Raw genomic sequence first — 21,174 nt, 5'->3', positions numbered from 1 at the left:
TGTTTCCATTATCCAGCCTAGCGCAAGGGTGCCACCGCTCATTTACAGTACAGCCCGCGTTACAGAAGCCTAGTATATCCTCTCGCCAACAAAACAGCATGTCTGCTAAGCCCGGTGAGGAGCTAGGCTCGGAGGGGAAGTGGTTCGGGGATGACTATGAGAGAAACGGCCTGTTTGGGAGCACACCGCCCCGGTTCGACGAGCTACGTGAGGAATTGAAGCCGAGAGGCGGCGAGGTGGCGGGCGACCTGGATCAACAATTTCATCGTTTTCAGGACGACGGGAAAAGGCCTCCCGTTGCTATGGAAACTGCATCTACAGGTAAAGCGGGCGATTGATAACAGTTACTACTTATATCGTAATAGATGTACCACTTCACGATATTTTGGACACACTGGGATTCGTTCTGTTTTAAGAGGAACCCACATACACATTCCGGGCGCTGTACTGTGAGAAACAAGCAAGTGGGGCCATTTGTCACAGATTTAACGTTAGCGTTACAGATTAGCCTGTGTCTTTCTTTGGAGTTTAAAGTTGTGGGTTTTAAAAACCCAGATAAAATGGTACAAGTGAATAACTTCCCTAATTTGGTTTTAGGGGAATTACATCAACGTTGCCACAATAGTGATAGCCAACTTAAAAGGAAAAACACATTGAAACTTAGTCCATGAAGACTTACTTAACAATTCCAACCTATGTTAGTTATGAAACATCACACAGAATCCATTATGCCTCCGATTAGTCTGCACAGTTGTTTTGTCGACTAGATGAGCCTGTTTCCTGTGTGGAGGACTCGGGTGGGATGCAGCATGCATTACCAAATAGCCTGTTGAACTTTGAATGGCCCACTACTGTACCATCTCCCACATAGAGATGTTAAAATGGAAAATAAGGCATAATCTGCAGTCTTGATATTGCATGGAGATAAAAAGATTATTTTAATAGGTTGCAGGAAGCTGTTTAGCTTTCATAACCAGTGACTGGATAGAAAATACATTTAGGCTCATATTAAGTAAGCAGTTTCCCCATGTGTAACGCAATCTCAATTAACTTGAGAGAGCTGATCAGAAGCTTTTATTAGACCTAGAGTAGTCTGCGTGATTATGACAGGATTCTTCTATTCCTGTAGACAAGGCTGATCAGTTGTTGTGGTTGCTGGCTGCTGGAAGCAGTATTTTCGTGGGAGCATCATTCATACTTCAGTGCTAAGTCCGTCACTCTCCTCAGCAGAGCTCAGCTCATGCTGCTATTTTTAATCCTGAAGAAACAGGGCTCACCATTCGCTCGGCGAGCAAAACTGGAGCCCTGCACTTTCATTCACGGGTCCACTGAAATATTCATAAGATGGTGTTTCAAAAAACCACTGCCTAGTTTCCTCTCTTTTCTGCTCAGGCCTTTCTCCTTTCATTAGCTCCTTCCGCTGATACAAAACAAGCAAAAATTGTCTCTTTTTGGTACATAAACAGTAAACCAGAGTGTAATCTCAGTTATGTAGTATGAAACTGAGCATTGTAAAATTCAAAGCAAAAATGTTATGAGTGTAGTAATGAAAAAAAGGCCTATGCAAAACTGGTCTATAACATAAAAATTGCCCTGTTGAACCAGTATGAGTGTTAAATATATGTGAAATGATGAATTGGCTACTCAGTCTTTGGCTTCACATTCTAGAAAGAGTCAACAAAGCACGTGCTCTACTTTCACAGTAATGTGCCGGACATGCACAAACTTGTGCACACACACACACACACACACACACACACACACACACACACAGGTTATCTTTTTATCACTAAAAGAGAAAAGTAGCTGTCTCCTATTCCCGTGGCTCCCGCTGAGCCGTGCCCACACCAGGGAAGTAATGCACTCTGTCACTTGTGGTCTTGGTCGGCACAGTGCAGATCTCGTCATAGCTTGCAGGACAGAGTGGACGTTTGGCTCTGGAAAATACGCTCTAGTCTGCCCTGATCTCTGTCAAAGACCTCCGCTCCAGACAAGCCCCTCTGCAACAGTTCACTCATCTTGCCTGTTCTGCTTTGCTCTGGATATCCTGGTCAACACAACATTATAGTCCAGGTTTGAAAAGCTTTAGAGTATTTCACTAAGGCTACAGAAGGTGTTTGGCCTTGGGAACAGTATGAGCAGCGAAATTGTACCCCTTCAAGATGTCTAGAATTGCCTCTTTAGGTAATCGATCCATACCTGTCCTAAATCTTCACAACAGTCATCTGCCCCCAGGCCTCTGATAATGCTGATTTCAGCTGTATCGAATTACCACTGTTTAGCTCCAACAGTTCCCATCCTGTCTAAGGTTCATGAAGCATGAGTAAGAAAGATGTGGAGGATATTGCTGCATCATGACCAGGTCTGAGCATGCTGGGAAAAACCCACAGAGGATATTGTTAATAGCAGACGGTGCGTCTAATAGGCCCTCCAGCCCTCAGACATAGAAGAAAACAAATAAATAAAATAAATAAGTGAGGGTGTGTAAATATCTATTTACTTGCACACAAACAATGACACGTCATTTTGACATCCTTCTTTTTCCAACAAGCTTCTTATTGTCCTCTAATAATACATTTAAAAATTTTAAAGGACAGCATCACTTTATTTATAGCTACCATCTTTTGACATGTCGAGCACATCAGTCACGGGCAGCAAGCTCTCCCACAATCCAGTGCCTGATAGGTGGATTAGGTTTTAGCCTCTCTCCTGTACAGCATATCATCAGAGACAAGGATGAGACAGCATAGTGTCTGGCTGGGTCTTTTCCATATCTTAGAGATACAGACAGCACTTAGTGGACTCCGCTGGACTGCATAAGCCAACACAGTGCATTTGCGTCTTTAGCTAGTGAGAGCTCTCCTCCTGTTCCCAGGGGGGCAAGCAGTGCTCCGTCTTTTCAGAGTCGATGATAAAGATGCAAGATAATATGGGGGAGGAGGAGGGGAGCCGGCTTGTGACGGGAAGGCCACCAGTTCTAATGCATAGACTGTCGGGCAAAAGCAACATGGAAACTGATTACGAAAAACTGTCTTTCCCTTCACATTCACAAATACCTTCAAAGCTGCTCAGTGGCCAGCAGTGCAGGACCGGGCCGCTCCCAGGTATGAGCCGGTGTGTGCAAACCTGTCTTCCTCTGCAAATACTTCCATCAGCTATTAGGCTTTCAGGCACCTAGCATGATTGAGTAAGACTTAAACTATATACAGTATATGCCAGTGTCTCTGATAGTGCTGCATTACAGAATGATTTGGACGTCACTGCTCATCCTGAGTCTCACCTGCCAGCTTTCCAATCTCATTCATCTTCCCCAGCTTCCAGGACCAATTAGCTAATGCTGAGGGAAGGACACAGATAAAGGCAGGAGGGAGCAAGCCAAAAAAGCCCCACTGCAGGAGACAACAACAGAGAATGACAGCTATCATGATATCCGTACATAATTATTTTGAATGTCATTTAGTCTCCCTCTGTTCACCCCAAAAAACAATCAAAACTCAGTCCAGTTCACTGGGTTGTGGATATACAGTAATCCCCATCCAGAGTCCTACGAACATGCTCATTGATTAGACCTATCAGCAAAGGCTCTTGCAAACATTGTAGTCCATCCAAATGTGTGTGTATAGATTACTCTACACGTGCCTATCTGTCTGCCTCTGTATTCTTGAGGGCAAGGGTCTGTCTGTACAATGAAAGTGAAATGCCAATCCAAAATCATAGGTAATTGACAGCTTTAACCCAAAGCAGACAGCTTGCAGGCACTCAGTCTGGATCCTCCCGCATCCTGTCCATCCGTCCATAAAGCTCTATCCAAGCAAGAAAAATAGGATCGATACAGTGGAAGGCAGGTACGCACCACGGCTTCAGGATCTGAATGGGGACAGATTAGCCTTTATTCTACATACTTTAAGATGGCTGTACTTTGATTTTTCCTTGTCAAAGGCCACTGGAACAACAGCATTTGTCCTGTGTGGACTTCAGTAAGTTTTAAGGACAGTGAATACACTGAGTTTTCTTACAATAATTGTGTTTCATGGATCAATGTAGTTCAGAGCAATTATATCCACCCCCTATCCCCCCATAGCTGTTTTCCCATCGACCTCTCCTGGTATTCATGCTTTACCTCAGCTCTCAATGTGGGCCTTCATTTCTTTTTCCTTACTGACATTAAAGTAGAATAGTTCTTATCACACATATTCACATATAGTATTACTGCGGCCTAGGATAGTGTAATCAATATTTTGTGAAAGTCAACAACCAAACCCAAAGCGAACTAGAGCACTAAGACTCAGACCATTGACAGTAACTTAAGTGCTGAATATAGGGCTGGGCAATAATTTAATATTTTAATTTGTCTTTCAGTAGAATAATATTGTGATAAAATGGTATTGAGTTTTTGCGATACACAATTCTATTGTCTAACTTAATGATAAAAAGCAAACACAATTAAAAAATCTCACAAAATGAGATGTGAGTTTTATCGTACTTTATATTACCATGCAGTTTAATGTGATGAACATCAATTATTGATTATTTAGCATGTGATTTTGTGTAATAGCAGATGTCATTATATATTGTGATATTCATTTTGTCTTGCCCCAACTGACTATGAGGACTGTTTTTTGTAGTATTATGTGTTGCTTGGCTTAACAGTTCTACACCCCAAAATATATTCCACTTTCTGAATGTTTTATTTATTTTCAAGTTCAAAATACCTGAATGTACAAGAAATTGAATATAAAAGTGCAACAATACAGAAATAACACAACAATAAGAGCGTTGTTACAGCTAAAAAAAAAAGAAAACTATATTTGAAGTCAAAGGCACAGTTAATTCTTGTAAGAGGAGCCCTGTTAGCATCTTGGTGGATTGGCTTTCTCTAGGTCAAGGAGTGAAAGAGAACTCCTGTAAGGTGACACCAAAATTGAGAGGGTCATGTATGGATTAATGACATCATTACCAAACGCATTAGATTGGCAGATGTTTACGTGTAAAGTATCATGCTGTAATTCTGCTGGGAGGAATGACGGTGTAGGGCCTGGACAACACAGCCTGACAAATATGGTTCATTTGAAAGTCAATACAGCTTGTTGTTGGAGAGGGTTGTAGAGGTCTCTGACCTGCTGAGCCAGCAGCGTCTCTTGTGTCTCTGCCTGGGACTGATGGAGCAGCAAGCCTACATGCATGTTGTTGAGACTAAACAGAGGTGTGGGAGAGAGATTTAGTGGTGATGCACAGATATATCGGTCGAATATCAGAAATGGCCGATTTTTGCATTGTTGACTACAATCGGCTCATCAGCCGATAAGATTAAATCCACCGATGGCAGTGGCCGATACTCATTAACATATATTGCGTCACTAATCTGTTCCAAAGACGTTCAAGTTTGAGTGGAAGGACAGCCTATCAGCGTGAGGTAACAAAATGTTATTTGTTTATTTTAATTAAAAAAGGCATTTTTTATTATGTGAAAGAATATTACAATAAAAGATGTTCCTTAAATCTATATGTTCATTTGCTTTCTATTTATTTAGTTCAATTTCGAAAAGGGCATTTTTGGTTATGTGAAAGTTGTTACAATAAAAGCTGATCCTTAAATCTATATTCATTGCAAAGTATAATGAAGGGCAGAATGTAGATTATTTTGGCAAGGCACAAATGGGTCAATACGAAACAAAATATCGGCAGGCTATCTGTATCGGCCGATTGTGGTGTTTGAAAAATCGGTATCAGCCCAAAATTTACATATCGGTGCATCCCTAAGATTTAGCAAAATTCCTCTTTGCACCTCCCCCTTGGATTTGGAATCCCTTTCTGTTGTAATTCAGAAGAAAAAAATGTAAACATTAAAACTGCAGTAGATCAATAAGTGTCTTGTAGAAGAAAACCCTGCTGTGCATCGAGTCCTCCACGCAACTCAGTAAACCCTTAATTAAGCTGTAATATATTCCTTTTGCCACTCCAGCTCTTTTGATATCGTCTGCGCTCACATGTTTTTGTCTCTAGCCTGATAATTAGAGGCCCATGCCTGGCTTAGCAGAGATTGTCAGGCTGCATTAGTTTAGGAGCTGCACCGGCTGCATAGAGGACAACAAAGGGACTGCCCCTTCGCAGCACATCCACCAGGACTTATTTATTTAACTGCACCATCCTTTCAGTGGCATGATTATGTTATGTGGCAACAATGTGAGCTGAGAATTCCTCTGTTGTCACGTCCAATCCCATCTGAATGGAGTAAAGCATTTGTTTCGGCCTTGTGGGGTTTTTCCAGTGCTACGCCACATCAGCAGATTCAAAATGCCCTCATCTCAACACGCCAAGTTTGTTAAGTAGCTTCTCCGAGCTGCTGCCCTCATGGCAGTTAACGACAGGCATCCATCCTCTTCATTTGTGCAGATGCCCCAGGCAACTGCTAGTTAGTGTACATTATAGAAAGGGTTGATATAGAGAGGGAGCGTATTACCTGCAGCTGGGAATCAACAGGACTACTGGCAATTCACAGCTCCAGAGATCGCCCCTCTTCACAGCGTGTAGTGGCTCTGAGTGCTTCCCACATCTGCACAGTAGGTAGTTGTACAGTGAATCAGTGAGTGTTAGATCATGCTGGTGTTGCCAGGGTGATGACTGAGAGGACCTATACGATGGCAGTACCCTAAGAGGATTATATATTCGCTGGGCTCTAGCAGCACGTCGAGGGCCTTCATGTCACTGAACTCAAATCGGCCGGACAGCTGCTCCCATCTGCTTTAGAAACAGCTTGGATACATAGGCAGAAGCTGCTTTGCCACACATTTGAGTTATTATTATTATTAAACACAAAAGTTAACCGAAGCTCAAGAGTGCCTGGGCCTGCTTTGCTTTTCCACCATGCCATGTCTCCCCTCCCCTGTGTCCCAGCATGGGTGTGTAGTATTTATGCCATTGTGCTGCGGTATGATGTATTGTTAATGACTGTGTGCAACAGCGTGAGGAGAGGGAGCAGCAGCAGGGAGGAGAGCAGAAGGGAAGGGTGGTAGGGATTTTCAGAGGAAGGAGAGGGAGGGACGGGACGTCCTGACCTGTAGGGTCCTCTGTCAGTCAGCCCGCGTCCTCCAGGGCTAGCCCTAAGGTTGCTATTTTAAATCTTCCCCCTCACCCGGCCCAGCAGCTGGACCCAGCCTATTTATAGCTCCACCGCTGCCCTGGGAGAACAGGGCTGGAGAGCGGGAGGAGGAGCCCAGTTTGTGGAGGTGTAAACTACGACTTGTGCACAGCAAAGCAGCGACACAACACAGATTTTAGCATCGGGTGTCTCGTGATGTATAGGCTACAGCTGTGTTTGTGTGTGTGTGTTTGTGCATTTGTGTGTGTGTGTGTGTGTGTGTGTGTGTGTGTGTGTTTATTTTTTGTTTTTTTGTCTGTGTGTGTTTGTCAATGGAGTCACATGACTTGGACCACGTCAGACAAGAAATAGGCAAATTTTAAGACTTGAGACATGACTTGGTAGAAAGGACATTGCCTTGACCTTGACTTCTGACATGATGACTTGAACATAATATTTCCATCGAGTGTGTCTCTTCCTGTGTAGCAGATCATGTTTATGATTTTCCTTAATGCTTCTCTGCTGCACTGTAATAAATTATTCAGTGAGACATTAAGTGATATTTCACTTTAGCAGACACAGTCAGGCACTAGTATTGACTGTACCTAGGCTAGTAGTGATGCCACTCTGTTATTTTCATTTGGAAGAACTAGTTGAAAAAGTCCACTAACACAAATATTAACTACGATGTATGACCCTGATTATTCACTGTTTTTTTTCTTGGCACTTATCTTCAGCCTTGAAACATGACTTGAAACCAACTTGTGATTTGATGAGCTGTTCCCTCTTCTGTTGTGTGTGTGCATGCGCATGTGTGTATACACCCACACACTCGTGCACTGAATACAGCACTTATTTAGCATGCCAAGTTTAAAATAACATTTATTTTTGCCTACCTTGTTGAGCAGTTTTATCAAGGCTAAGTGCTCTGTGTAAATATAGCCTAGCCTAATCCTATTTTCATATTTCATTTTTGGATGGGCTAGATGCCAGCTTGCATGCATACTGTAGCCGACACGCAAACAAGACAACAGATGCCACTCCGCGCTTGGATGTTAGACGATGTTCAATTCATGTCTTTACTGCAAGACCTGTTCCACATGGATATCGCTGTCAACAGACAATATGTACCGAACTGTTTCACAAAGACACACAGTCATATATGTGTGTGTGTGTGTGTGTGTGTTTGTCTTCATGGCACTTGTGTGACTTGTCAGGGGAGATGTATGACTAGTGATTACTGAGCAGACTAGAGACAACCCATTGCCTGCATGATTTAGAATAGACTGGCCATGGCACCGTGGTTTTTGGGGTCTGAACAATCTCCCTTTGTCCAGTGCCGGGTACAAGTGCCCTCTGTTACTGCTGCCTCACTGATCTGCACAGCCGCCCCACACATACACACACGCCCCCACAAACACACACACACACCCCCACCCCCGTCTGCCACAGCCCCTCTCCCTATCAGCAGCACCGGCTCAAGCACAGCCTTGTTTATTGAGCTGGCCGTTGTTATTAATTGAACAGCTCGGGCACAGCAGGCTGATGTGATCTAGCCGTGTGACGCAGACAGTGCTGTCATTTGTTAGTTTTCTTTTATTCACATAACCATCCAATTAGAAAATGCGGATAAGCCTATTTGTTGTGTGATTCTGTATTGTGACACTGTGTTACCTCACTGTGTTTCATCTCTCTCTCTCTCTCTGTAGATGACCCCATGTCTGGCCTGTTTAGGAAGCCTATGAATGATGATGGTGATGTGTACACCTCCCTGCTGTCCAATCAGAGCTTCTCGTCGAGCCAAGAGGCCTCCTACCTGTCGGATGACCTGAAGCCCACCAAGTCTTCCTCCCAGGACCCCTTCTCCAGCGACTCCTATGGCATCTTCAGCTCCAGCACCAAGGTGACCTCCGACCTGACCGGCCTGGTTGATGACATGCCTAAATCTCTGTTGGGCTCGGAGAAGACAGAGGGGTACAACTACATGGACATCAGCCACGGAGACACAGCCTCGTCTGGCCGTGACTCCCTGGGCGGCTACATGGACAAGACCCCCGGAAGAGATGAGGAGGAGGAGGATGAAGAGGAAGAGGAGAACCTAGGTCCGGCGCTGGGCTCACACTCCTTCCCGTACGTGGAGGAGCCGTCTGACGAAGAGCTGTCGGACTACCGCTCCTACAGGAACCTGGGTGGCACCCCGCAGACAGCCAGCCCAGTGAAGATCACCCTGACCCAGTCCCAGCCCTCCGGCGCCAAGGCCGAGCCGCAGCAGCGCCCCTCTCCGGTCAACGTGTCGGACCGTGAAAACGTGCTCAGCGTGGGCTTGCAGGGCGTTCCCACCGTGACGCTGTCAGAGCCAGAGGACAACAGCCCCGCTTCCACTCCCAATGCTTCACCAACAGGTACACACAGCACACAAAACCTGTTGTGTATCTGATGCAATTCATGTAAATGTTTTTGAGCCCACAATGAATGATATGAAAATCTGCTTCACTACTTGTCTTTGAGAGATATGCACAGTCATACCTGCTTGTGTAATTTGAAGGAAGCAATTTTTCTCTCTCTATTTCTTTGTGTGCAGAAAAAGAATACCCTTCCCATGACATGTTCAAGGCCGATGTGGTGAAGCCCGCTGCTCCCAGCAGCAGCCCAGGAGCCAAGCCCAACAGCAGGGAGCATGATGGCAGCAGCGCAGAGTCTGGAGACTCGGAGATTGAGCTGGTGTCCGAGGAGCCCCCCCTCTGTGAGACCGGCCCTGGCACCAAGGCCAGTAGCAACCCATTTGCCCAGCCTCCTAAAAGCAAGGGTCCTTCCAGCCAGCCTAACAACCCCTTTGACAATCCCCCGGCCGCCAAGGGTGGTTTCGGCCTGACTGGCAACCACGCCCCGCCCACAGCCTACAGCATTCTGAGGGAGGAGAGAGAGGCAGAGCTCGACAGTGAGCTCTTCATTGAGTCTGCATCTGAGGAGAGTCCCAAGAGAGAGCAGGGTTCCGGTGGCCCCAAACAGGGCGTCAGCACCCCCTCTCCCCTGGTTCCCAGCGTCGCCCCTCCCCGCAGCGCCCCGGAGGTGGTGCCGGCCGAGCCCTTGATCAAACCATCCGCTGAAAAGGTCAAGGCCCCAGTGAAGGCAGAGGAGGATCGCCCCAGCAAGCCCAAGCCCCCCACTGCCGCTGTGCCCCCAGAGGTGCGCCCGGAGCGCCCCCCCCAGGATGACCCGGGGAGCAAGATCAAACACACCAGTGAGGGCAAGGGAGACTTAGGCAAACCTGCTGCCTCCATCTTCATGGAAGGCTTTGACAAACAAAAAGGTTAGTCCACTATCTCTTTAGTCCTCTGTTTCCTTTATTTTTGACCATGCTTATCAGTCCTTCGGAGTACAATAGGTAGGTAGGCAGTTACCTTATGCACAGAAAAGTAGTGATAAACCTAGTTGCCATCTCTGTGGGAATATTTTGATTTCATAACACCCTTTTGTAATCTTTTTTATTGTTGCAGTGGTTTCACCTTGGCTTATAAGCCACTATCATCCATTACTGGCTTTCCAGAAATAGTGCTATCAGCTTGTGGAACAGGTAGTGTCGTATCTGCCGGTGTGCCTCCGTGTCTGAGTGCAAGAGCCATCGCATGTGCATTTGCCTTGTGTTCAAAGCCTTTCCCCTCATATCTAAGGGTAAAAAAACAGTGTTTGAAAATAATTGATAGTTCTAATCAACCTGCTGCCGGCACAATGGACTTCCACTAATGCAGCACTTGTGTTTGTTTACCTCCTAATAGTTATCTGCATGGTGTGTTGTTGCATTGTCTTGTTGACAAGGCCAGGAAATGAAAAGGGTTGCTGTGAGAGATGGGCTGTTCCACTGCTCTGTGTGTCTCTGTGCCAGGGGTGGGAGGGAAGTGTCTGTGTTGGGGCTGTGCTATCACAAGGTCTGCTTCCCCCTGGTGGTACACCGGAGAAGAAAAAAAACAGTGAGGACGCATTGATTCACATCATGGCAATCCATGGCGACAGAAACCCGACAGCTACTCTGCCAAAGCTGTACACAGTAATCTCTGCTCTCGGTGGGAAACAGGCACAAGCCAGTCGCTAAACCGTGAATGTCTAGAAAGACCCTCACACTCTCACATCACAACTGACCATCTGTCTCCCAGCATCGCTCTTTAACGTCCTGTGGTCAAATAGCTCAGACATGACATTCACATTCAGCTGGAGTTGATGCTGCCTAAGCTGGACATTTGATGTTGGCACTGGTATTTTGACTTCTATTGGATGTTCTCTCTGTCCTTGTAAACAGTGGGTTTACATAATCCTGCGATGTCAAAACTGGGGCACACTCCGACTTAGGGGCTTTGAACGATTCCATTTGAATTTCAGATGGATCCAGTAATAAAAGAGATCGCATCTGAGTATATATTATATATTATTATTACTTTACATATTGTTCGCACTGACCCCTCTGTGGGCTCCATAGATACAGGTGCATGGCTCTCCTGAAACTGCATACAGTAGTTGATGCTCCTTGGTCCAACTGGAGGGGACGATTTGTCATGTAAATAGTTATATTTGTATATTTGTTTGAAATGTATCATTTCACAAGCTTACGTGATGGAACAGCAGCTGAAAAGATGCTCCTCTTGTTTTGTTTACTAACAGATTGTAAGAAGGTTCTGGAAATGCTAAAAAGCAGGTCATGTGTGTTGCAGAGATAGTGTTTTCTCCGCCACTAGAGGGTGCAGCGCACCACAGAGTTTGCCACTGCCACTTGGTTGAAGACTAGCAGATATCATGTTCATCAGTCTGTGCACTTCCACAGCAGTTGCCATGGCAACAGCGATGGGGGAGCGTGCTCAGGCTGGCTCAGAGAAAAATATTTTTTTGCGTCTTACTTGTTATTGGCAGTGAGGCCTGTCAAGGTTGCAGTGAGCAGAAGGTGTGAGGAGGGGCTCTCTGCAGGGGGGGGGGCACCGAGGGGACAGGACTAATGACTTTGGCAGCATCCAGATTCATGTTAACCCCACACTGAATGTTTAGGAATTGTTTTCTGCTAGATGCTGTCACCACGGAGACTGTACTGTCTGTCTCTGCTGCGCGTAGCTTTCAAGCATCCTACATTGCTCTTTCATTAGTAGATTTTTTTGTGGGTCCATTTGCATTACAAATACATTCTGGGGAGGAAATCGTAAAACACAGACATATACCCATATGTCCTGAAGCCACTAAACAACGACCATTGTGCTATACTGCACAGTGTCTAATCTGTCTATGTTTATGAATTATTAAAGAACAAGCACTTTGGCTCTTCAATAATCAGTGAGGCATAGTTGAAATAGCTATTTGAATCTCTGGCTACAAGCTTAAATAGTGTTCTGTGCAAATAAATAACAGTGGAGTTGAACGTTTGCCTCATTTTCCGTTAGCAGCGCATGGTCTCAACTGTAGCCATACAGAATCGCCAGTAAACATTGCTATTGCGCCCTGTCTGCTGTGCAGCATGACGTCAGATTGTTAAAATTATTCTGTTGCCATTTTTAACAACAGGCTATTGTATTCTTTCTGGTCATACAGCTGTGGCAACATACCATATTATTAGCCTATGTTGTATATTACACTGATGAATATAATTTTATCACACTGATAAAATAACAAGCCACAATGAAAGCCAGAGGGGCATGCTAGCAAGTATATGACAGTGCATCCGCCTGCTTTGGTGTCTCATCAAAGGATATGTGGGGTAACCCTTTCACTGCCTCTACCCCCCCACACTATTACCAGTCTATTCTGAGGCTCTGTTGGGACTTTTATTGTGAAAAAGAGCTTACCTCCCCTTTTAAGAAAAAGCTTAGCCTCCGTCCACCACCCCCCACCTCCCCCAGGCTCTTAATCATTGCATGGATGGTTTGCTGCAGTAGCAACTGTGGTGTGGTGTTTACAATTCAATCACCCCCCCAACACACACACACACACACACACACATACACATACGCACTTTCTCTCCTCCTTCTGTTCTAGCCAGCGCTGCTCCACAGCATCAGTCTGTGTGCTCCGCGAGCCGGCAGCACCTTGGAAACCTTACCTCCCTCCCTCCCTTCCTCCCTCTCTGTCATCGCAGCCTCTCGCCCGCGTCCTTCCGACCATTCATGCCTTTCTGGGATGAGTGAGTGAGTCAGTGCTGCTGAAGAGGGAGACAAAGAAGAAAACGGAGAAGATACAGAGAAAGAGAGAGAGAGAACAGGGACATAATTGATCACCAGCATGCAGGCCACTGCAGACGTGACCAAGAAGGAATGCTCCTGGAGCAGCTGGAAGGGCCAGGGTACTGATGTGTTTGCTGTGATTTATGTGTCGATTGTCTTACTGTGTGTGTTTTGGCTGTGAAAGACGAGCTGTTATCTCTGCATGTAGGTTAAATATGCGTGGCAGTGGGGGCGGGGTGAATTTGTGTGTATGTGCGTGTATGCCTTGCATGTATACATAGTCACCAATTGTACTGGTTTTGCACGCATGGGGAATCAAACAGCGCTGTTTACCTGCACCCTCTTTCACACGGACACGCCCTGATGGCAGATCCTTTCTGCTGTGTGTGTGTGTGTGTGAGACAAAGAGGTGAGGGTGTGTGAGACGGTGGTGGGTGTTAAGGAGGATAAATGTATACACACCCGCACGCTGTGAGGCGTCTGCTTTGTGTGCATGTTAATGTGGATGCCAGTGTTGAATCAAGGCGTGTCATTGTTATCGCCCTCCCCGTCTTGCGACCCTGCGGGGGAGCTGGTTTTATATGGCGTATGGTCTGAGCCTGTTTTTGTGTCGAGGCAGTCAGAGCATCCGGACGGCACTGACAGACTGTCTCCATGGTAACCAGGGCACACCCATCCTGATTACATCAGCCCTCTCTCCTCCACGGCTGCCATGGCACCTTGCAGAGACTGGGCCGGAGAAGAGCATCCTCCGTCTGTCTGTTTCCATAGCATGGAGGGCTGTTTCACTGACAGAAAATGGCTCCCCTTCCTCCTCACTGTGTGTGTTTAAGTAGCTGCCACGCTCTCTGGTTTGGCTGGGGAGCGGAAACGCAATAGAATGGTCTGTTCATTGTATCCCAACACAGGCCCGAACAGTTGTTGATTTTAGGATGCGAGGCCTAATAAAAATATGACGACCCTCAATGACAAAACCCACAGCACATTCCTCTGACTCATTTGGCTTTTGATGTGGCCTAAATGAGTGTCTGAGACTGTATGACATAATAGCCTATCTGATGGGGTCCGTCCAAAGCTGATTCACTCTCGCTTTATTCATCACCCGTCATTAAGTTTATACAGTCAGCACACCAGAGGGTGAATTTGAGCAGATATATTTTCTTTCACTTGTATCTTGGCACATCACATCATTTTGCATGCTTAGTCATTCCCATTAAAAGCATAGTTTGGGGTCCATTTAATACTGATTCACTGCCCTTTAATCTTCATGTCTCTGAATTAAGGTTTTTACTATCAGCACACCAGATCAGTTGAGCTTTCAGCACAGTTAGAGAGTGTTAGTCGCAGTCGTCCCTTTGCATGTTTGCTCATTCTGGCTGAAGGCTTGGATGTCTTCGGTGATTTAATGGGGTCAGGCTAAACTAGTTTCACTCCAAAAAAGGAGGGTGGGGGGGGGGAAATCATATCGTTGTGATCAGTGCTAAACATTTGCTCTGGTTTTTGCTCTGTGTGTGTTGAATATCAGAGGCTAGGATCATACCAGCAACCAGGGCTTGGCAGGCAGCATCTGTACTTCCTGTACGCTCTGATTCAACATCCTCTGTTCTCTCTGTATGGGATTGAATTCCTCAGGGCTGCACTGAACCAAAAAGCCTGACGTAAAAACCTTGACCATGTTGTGTTCAGTCCTCGCTACTGTCAAAAACAAACTGGGTTTTCTATATACTGTGCAGGCCATGGAGAGGGACAACTGAATGACACCCTAGCTATCATCTAGTTTAAACCAATTGCACTAAACAAATTAAGTACTGAATTATTTGTATGCACTGTTGAGTTCAATCAATTAGTAACCAGACTCAATTAGGTGAAATCTAAGATTGTAATGTCTGACTCGATCAGTTCTTCACTCTTTAAATCCTTTCTACATGATTTTTCTCACTTGTTTACATAGACTTGACAACTGCTGGCCTGGTGTCAAACTGGCCATTGTCCTTTTGTGTTCCACAATAAAGGGAGTGGCTGTCTGGGTCTGTTGGGGTGTGGAGACACATTATGTGCTGCTGATTCCCCAGATTCAGAGCAAATGAGTCTCTCTCTGTTCCCAAAGGAGCGCTCTTTTCTCTCCCTCCCTCTTCCTCTCTCAGCCCCTCCCTTCCTGTCTGTCTCCATCTCTCGGTGAGCAGAGGGGAGAAAATGGAGCACGGTAACTATGGTAACTGCATCAGGCAGGTGCTCAGCAGATCCTCGCCACTGAAGCATTTTAATGGAGCGGTAGAACACAGCCACGGCTTGCATGTTTCATCGCCGCGTAACGTCCCTGTAGTTCTCTCATCTGTCTCCACGCGAGGCTCTGAACAGCCAGCGATGGATCTACTCACATGATACAGACTTTACACACACAGAGAATTATTAAAACGACTGCAAAGGACTCCAGCTTCTTCTTCCCATCCACCATTTTGAATCGGATGCACTGTCTTTATTTTAGTCCTTGCTTGGCAGTCTTTGTCACTTGTCAGTGGGGCTGTGCTTAAAAGCCAGAGCATAAAAGAGCTCACAGAGAGGGTGTGTGTATGTATGTGTGTGTGTGTGCTGGATCGCAATGTGGTTCTTTGGCAACCGCTCCCCTCAGCCACCCCCCTCCTCCTCAGCCCCCCCTGCTCAGGCGGATGATGATTTGCTGGTGTGGCTGTGGCCCCTCCCCTCCTGTGCAGGGGGGACTCCCCCTCCACTGCTCTCCTTTTGTCTGTGGATAAAGCAGCTGCCTCTTTCCCTGTTCAGCCATGGGAGCCGCAGGTCAGTACACGCTTCTACCGCACTAGCTAAAGCTTTTCAGTGTGCGCGCAGCCTGTGCAGCACATCACCGGGCACATTTTGCTGTCGCTGGTCAGCGCCCGTCTCTCCTGCAGAGCTGTGCTGTCTGTCTGTCTGTCTCTCTGTCTGTCTGACTGATGTTACAGCTGCTTTATCTGCTACCTGTGCCTGCTTGTGTGTGTTCCTCTCAGAGCATCTCCTTTTAAATCAGTGGAAACATGAGCAGTTTGTCAGTGAGGACGGCTTCTGTGGGGAATGGTACTCCAACAGCTGTGTAGGGAGAGATGTTAAGGGCACATGGATCCAGTCCTACGGAGTCCAATCCCACTGCTGGTGAATGAGTAGTGTCATTGATCGGGGAGGGGAGGGGAGGGGAGGGGGGCAGATAGGTAAGTCACTATTGCTACTGATAAGGGAGGGGCAGTCTATAGGTTTTATTCCACAGTATAGGAACAGTCAGTAGAGAGCAGAGATTTGTTCTTACTCAAACGAGTGTCCTTTCACCACCTAGTTTTAGCTTGCCTTTTTGGCATCCATAGATGCCTTTTGGTAGAAAGTAAAGATGGCCGTCATCACTATGCTGCTCACAGCTCCACAGCTAAAATTAGAGCAGGCAGGCAGGCGGACAGGCAGGAGGGCTTAGGGAGGAAGAGGAAGACACCCAAGGGAGCCCGGCAGCGATTCACTCCTCTGCACGGGCACAAAACTCGCCGGAATGTACCGGTTCTGTTCTCCTACCTCCGTGACACGCAGGATGTCCAGGTGTCCGTATCAACAGATGAGTGGTGAATTAGAATGACTGCAAAGACTCGCTGTGAGCTGCAGTCATGGTGGGGGAGGCAGTTAGTCGAGCAGAGGTGAACCAACCAACCGACAGTTCTCATGGAAACAGGCCCGTGTTTCCAGCCAACACAGACTGCTGCCAGAGGAGGACCATGTCGGCCACTGGAGCTGTAATGGTACACTGGGCTAATCCTTAGTTATCACATCTCCCTCTCGTCTTTGGTAGTGGCTTTGAATTACGGCTCTCGCCTCCCAAAATAAAGAGGGAACGTTGTAGCTGAATGGAACATTCAAATTTTATGAAAATAGTTGGCAGCAGGATGTGCAAGAGCCTGGGTGCTTATTTGATATTGTAAATTCTAGTGGTTAGTTACCACTATGCTGTATGGGTGAGGTGATTAGGCTGAATCACATGGTCTTTCAGTGCATTAATGGGATATTGCACTGAAGCGTCGTCATCCTTCAACGCTGACCACAGAGTTACTTGTCTGACCAGGTCACTTTGAGCTGTTATCTGTGAACTCTGCTGATAGTGCGTCTATTTCTGCCACTGTCTTTATAGGGCTATAGGTTACTCATTAATTCAGCTGTGTAAGCGGGCAGTGCAGGTGTACCTTGGTTGTAGTAGGGTTCTACGGGTCTGCTTGTATGTATGTGTTTGTGTATGTGTGAGACCAGACCAGGTGCTGGCCAACAACGATAACCACACGTCAGATGCAGATAAGAAGTCCCACTGGTCTGGAGTGTGGCACTTGCTCAACAAGTGAGAGTCAGCTATTATCTTTTGGAAAGGTCGCACTATATATAGGGGTAAAGAAACCGAACGAACGAGTTCTCACTCTGACACCTTCACGCCATTTTGCAATTCTGCAGCTCAATCAAACCTAGTGAAAAGCTAGGTTAGGAAGCTGGGTTAAAATAGGATCACGTGACTGCCAAGGCTCTCTGAGGACGTCGAGTTGTGAACAGCTTCCAGTTATTTGACCCAAATGTGTGGTACGCAGGAGCCTACTCCACTTTGAAAGTGACGGATGCCCAGGCCTACGTCTCATCGGGTGGGGGGTTAGGTCATGCTGTCACAGTGTCAACGTTGGGGCTGTGGGTCCTAACCCTGCTGTCCTTGTTCTGTCCCCCTCTCCACAGCTATTGACCTGCTCTACTGGAGGAACGTGAAGCAGTCGGGGGCCGTGTTCGGCAGCGTGCTCCTGCTCCTCTTCTCCCTGACCCAGTTCAGCGTGGTCAGTGTTGGAGCCTACTTAGCCCTGGCAGCGCTCTCCGCCACCATCAGCTTCAGGATCTACAAGTCTGTGCTTCAGGCTGTGCAGAAGACCGATGAGGGACATCCATTCAAGTGAGTAAAGCGGAGGGATGATGATGAACAGTCTGTGCCCCCAGGAGAGTGTTTCTCATTGAAAGGCATACGGCTTTGACCTAATGAGGGTTTCACATTTCCATTAATCCACTTTTTTTTCTGTTTCTGTGCCTGCATTTCTCATCAGAGCCTACCTTGAGGTGGAAATCGCTCTGTCCCAGGATCAGATTAGCAAATATGCTGACAAAATCCTGCTGTACACCAACACCTGTATGAAGGAGCTTCGCAGGCTGTTCCTGGTACAGGATCTGGTCGATTCGTTGAAGGTTCGCCTCACACACATACTGTCAACTAAAATGATCATTTATGCACATATGTCATAAAACTCTAAAATGGCAGAATGTCAAAAATCTGATCATGGATACATACTAAGTCACACAAGCAGGTTATTCGGATTAAAACCATGTTGTGTTTTTCTGTTTCAGTTTGCTGTTCTGATGTGGCTGCTGACCTACGTGGGCGCTCTCTTCAACGGCCTGACACTGCTCATCCTAAGTGAGCCTCTTCCTGACTCCCTATCCGTCTTTTACTCAGCTGCCAATCTCTCTACTACAAACTTTCCTAGCGCTGTCAATTTGACTCGCACACACTCGGGCATTTCAGTTTCACCTGGTTATCTTTTCTGCATCTGAAGCTCAACGTAAACCTCGCAAGACTCTGTGACGGTTCATATGGTGAACAGCATGCACATAACAGAGCCCTTTTATGTCAATCATTTATGAGACCAGGGCAGCATGTTCCCCGTGTATTGACAAGATCAACGCAAACAGGCAAACTTGTTTCATTACAACATATGGTTCATAACCCAAGAGCAAAATATGTCTCATCTGAGGTTATACTACATACAGTTTTGAGAAGGAAATGTATGTACATCAAAGCTGATTCTCTAAATTTGTTGGACATGTTTAATTCACTGTCAAACATGTACAGTATCAATTGACTTTTCCTGTTTACTCTAGATAAGGGTAGTGGTTGGGCGGGGCTGGAGGGCCTGTTGACACAAGCGTGTTCCTATTGGAGCATATTCCCACTGTAGGTCAGAATACTGTAACATGCCGTCTCTCTCTCTCTCTCTCTCTCTCTCTCTCTCTCTCTCTCTCTCTCTCTCTCTCTCTCTCTCTCTCTCTCTCTCTCTCTCTCTCTCTCTGCAGCCGTGGTTTCCATGTTCACCATGCCTGTGGTCTATGAGAAACACCAGGTAGGAATAGCAGCTTCACTTTCTCTATATTGTGTTATCTCAAGTCAATCCTGGTGTGGGAAATGTAATCCAATCTCTGTCCCCTTCCCTTTATTTCTGCTTTCAGGCACAGATTGACCAATACGTGGGACTAATACGGACCCAGGTCAACTCTGTGGTGGGGAAGTGAGTGTTTGTTTTTCATTCATGTGCAGACACACTTGGATAATCACAACTTCATCAAGAAGATTGTGTCGATATTAACACCTGCTTTCTGTTTGCAGGATCCAAGCGAAGATCCCCGGGGCCAAGCGAAAGGAGGAGTAGACCTGTCTGTCTCACCGTAAGCTCGACAGTCCAGTCCAGCTCAGAGGCAGGCAGCTCGCTCGCTGTTGGAGAGCCCAGTCGTCATCTGTGGGGCGTAGTGCTATGTCATCTTGGTGTTCTCTAAAAACCATCCACTGGAGAAGCCCTCACCCTAACTGTCTATAGCAGTTAACACACTAACACACACACACAGTTATTCACAAGTACATAATCCTGTTTCTAGGTAGACAAGTACACAACTCGAAACAAAAAAGAAACAAGACTTTTTTTCTTTTGTGTTGCTTGTTATGAAGTGCATGAAGTCAAGCCTTGGGTAAATAATATTTGATATCTTTTGTGCAGTTTTTAAATCACGCTACATTTTTGTTTTGCAGTGCTTACAACAAACTGGAAGGTTTGGCACAAAAAAAGCTAAATGCCCACAGAAGTGCTCTGCTGCCAATGTTAAATACTGCTTCATGTTTCTGAGTTAGCTGGTGGGGCTTCTCTCAGTATATGTCAATATATATAAATATCAAAAATGATTTCCTTTTGGTGTTTTCAAGCACAAAATAATTTGACAATATGCGTCTTAGATGTGGTAATTGTAGGGTTTTTGCTTTTGTATAACCATAAGGAACAATACACAAGCTCATGTTTTAGGTACTGGTGTTCGACTACTATGAAGACAAGGAGTATCTGGTGATATTTAGCTTGTTTGAATAACTGTCCAACTTTGTACTATGTTCAACTATACTCAATGTAGTTCTTAGACCCTGGACTCTTTAACTATTTGCACTTACAGTATGTATTTTAATTACAAGAATAAGAAAAATAAATGTACCTTGATGTATAACATCTCCTCAGACACCTTACTGAGAAGGGTTCACTGGTTGGGGAAGTTGAGCTTCTGTATGAGGCCACAGCTAACTTTGAGGTGTTAACACCTAATGGGGGTAAACAGCGTGTGCAGTACAGAGGGGAAACCTTTGGGTGGGGGAGCTATAAATACATGCTATAAATACAAGCCAATTCTTACTGGCACAACCTTCACTTTAGGTGTGTGTGTGTGTGTGTGTGTGTGTGCTGAGGTGACAAATTTAACTTGGCTCTCAGGTCACAATGAGACTGCTCCCATGTTTGAATGGAAACTGACTGACAAGCCTTGTCTGCTGCAAACAGAAGTATTTTTATTGACCCACTGCTGAAGCACAGTTACAACAAGCTATACAGCAACATGAACATATCAGCAAACTTTAGCATTCTTTAATAACAGCCACTCATTTAACCTGGGAAAGACCAAAACGAGTGAGGACCACTAACAACAGAGGTGTATGACTGTGGATTTTGCTACTGAAAGCTACAGTCCCATTTGAATTTAAAACAAAAAAATACTTCTCTCAAAATAATCCAATGAAATTAAATTCCAGACAATGCCAGTATGATTTTTAAG

General features: G+C 45.8%; 1 protein-coding gene across 4 annotated transcripts; it reads left to right on the top strand.

The window, feature by feature from the left end:
* The first annotated feature begins 98 nt into the window (after positions 1 to 98).
* Positions 99 to 21,154, top strand: rtn1a (reticulon 1a). 4 transcript variants are annotated; one of them, XM_071527727.1, is made up of 9 exons: positions 99 to 321; positions 8,788 to 9,480; positions 9,660 to 10,388; positions 18,010 to 18,217; positions 18,366 to 18,504; positions 18,664 to 18,733; positions 19,390 to 19,436; positions 19,543 to 19,601; positions 19,700 to 21,154. In XM_071527727.1, exons 1-9 carry the CDS (start codon positions 99 to 101, stop codon positions 19,740 to 19,742), a joined length of 2,211 nt encoding a protein of 736 aa, XP_071383828.1. In that variant the 3' UTR covers positions 19,743 to 21,154. The 4 variants fall into 4 exon arrangements, with proteins under 4 accessions (XP_071383828.1, XP_071383829.1, XP_071383831.1 ...); XM_071527728.1 differs by lacking the exons at positions 8,788 to 9,480; positions 9,660 to 10,388; XM_071527730.1 differs by lacking the exons at positions 99 to 321; positions 8,788 to 9,480; positions 9,660 to 10,388 and adding an exon at positions 13,264 to 13,391.
* Positions 21,155 to 21,174: the final 20 nt, after the last annotated feature.

This window comes from Centroberyx affinis, unplaced genomic scaffold (assembly GCF_046629955.1).
Source record: "Centroberyx affinis isolate AG114_WGS23_722 - 3 ecotype Tasmania unplaced genomic scaffold, CSIRO-AGI_Caff_v1 ptg001575l_1, whole genome shotgun sequence".
NCBI lineage: Eukaryota > Metazoa > Chordata > Actinopteri > Beryciformes > Berycidae > Centroberyx > Centroberyx affinis.
This window is presented reverse-complemented; position numbering and strand designations above follow the sequence as displayed.

What these genes read in the sequence shown, in the direction of transcription:
- rtn1a (XM_071527727.1), top strand. Translation starts at nt 99, where the DNA reads ATGTCTGCTAAGCCCGGTGAGGAGCTAGGCTCGGAGGGGAAGTGGTTC. An exon ending in ATCTGGTCGATTCGTTGAAG is followed by an intron (nt 18,505 to 18,663) that starts GTTCGCCTCACA and finishes TTTCTGTTTCAG; the next exon opens with TTTGCTGTTCTGATGTGGCT. An exon ending in GTCAACTCTGTGGTGGGGAA is followed by an intron (nt 19,602 to 19,699) that starts GTGAGTGTTTGT and finishes TTCTGTTTGCAG; the next exon opens with GATCCAAGCGAAGATCCCCG.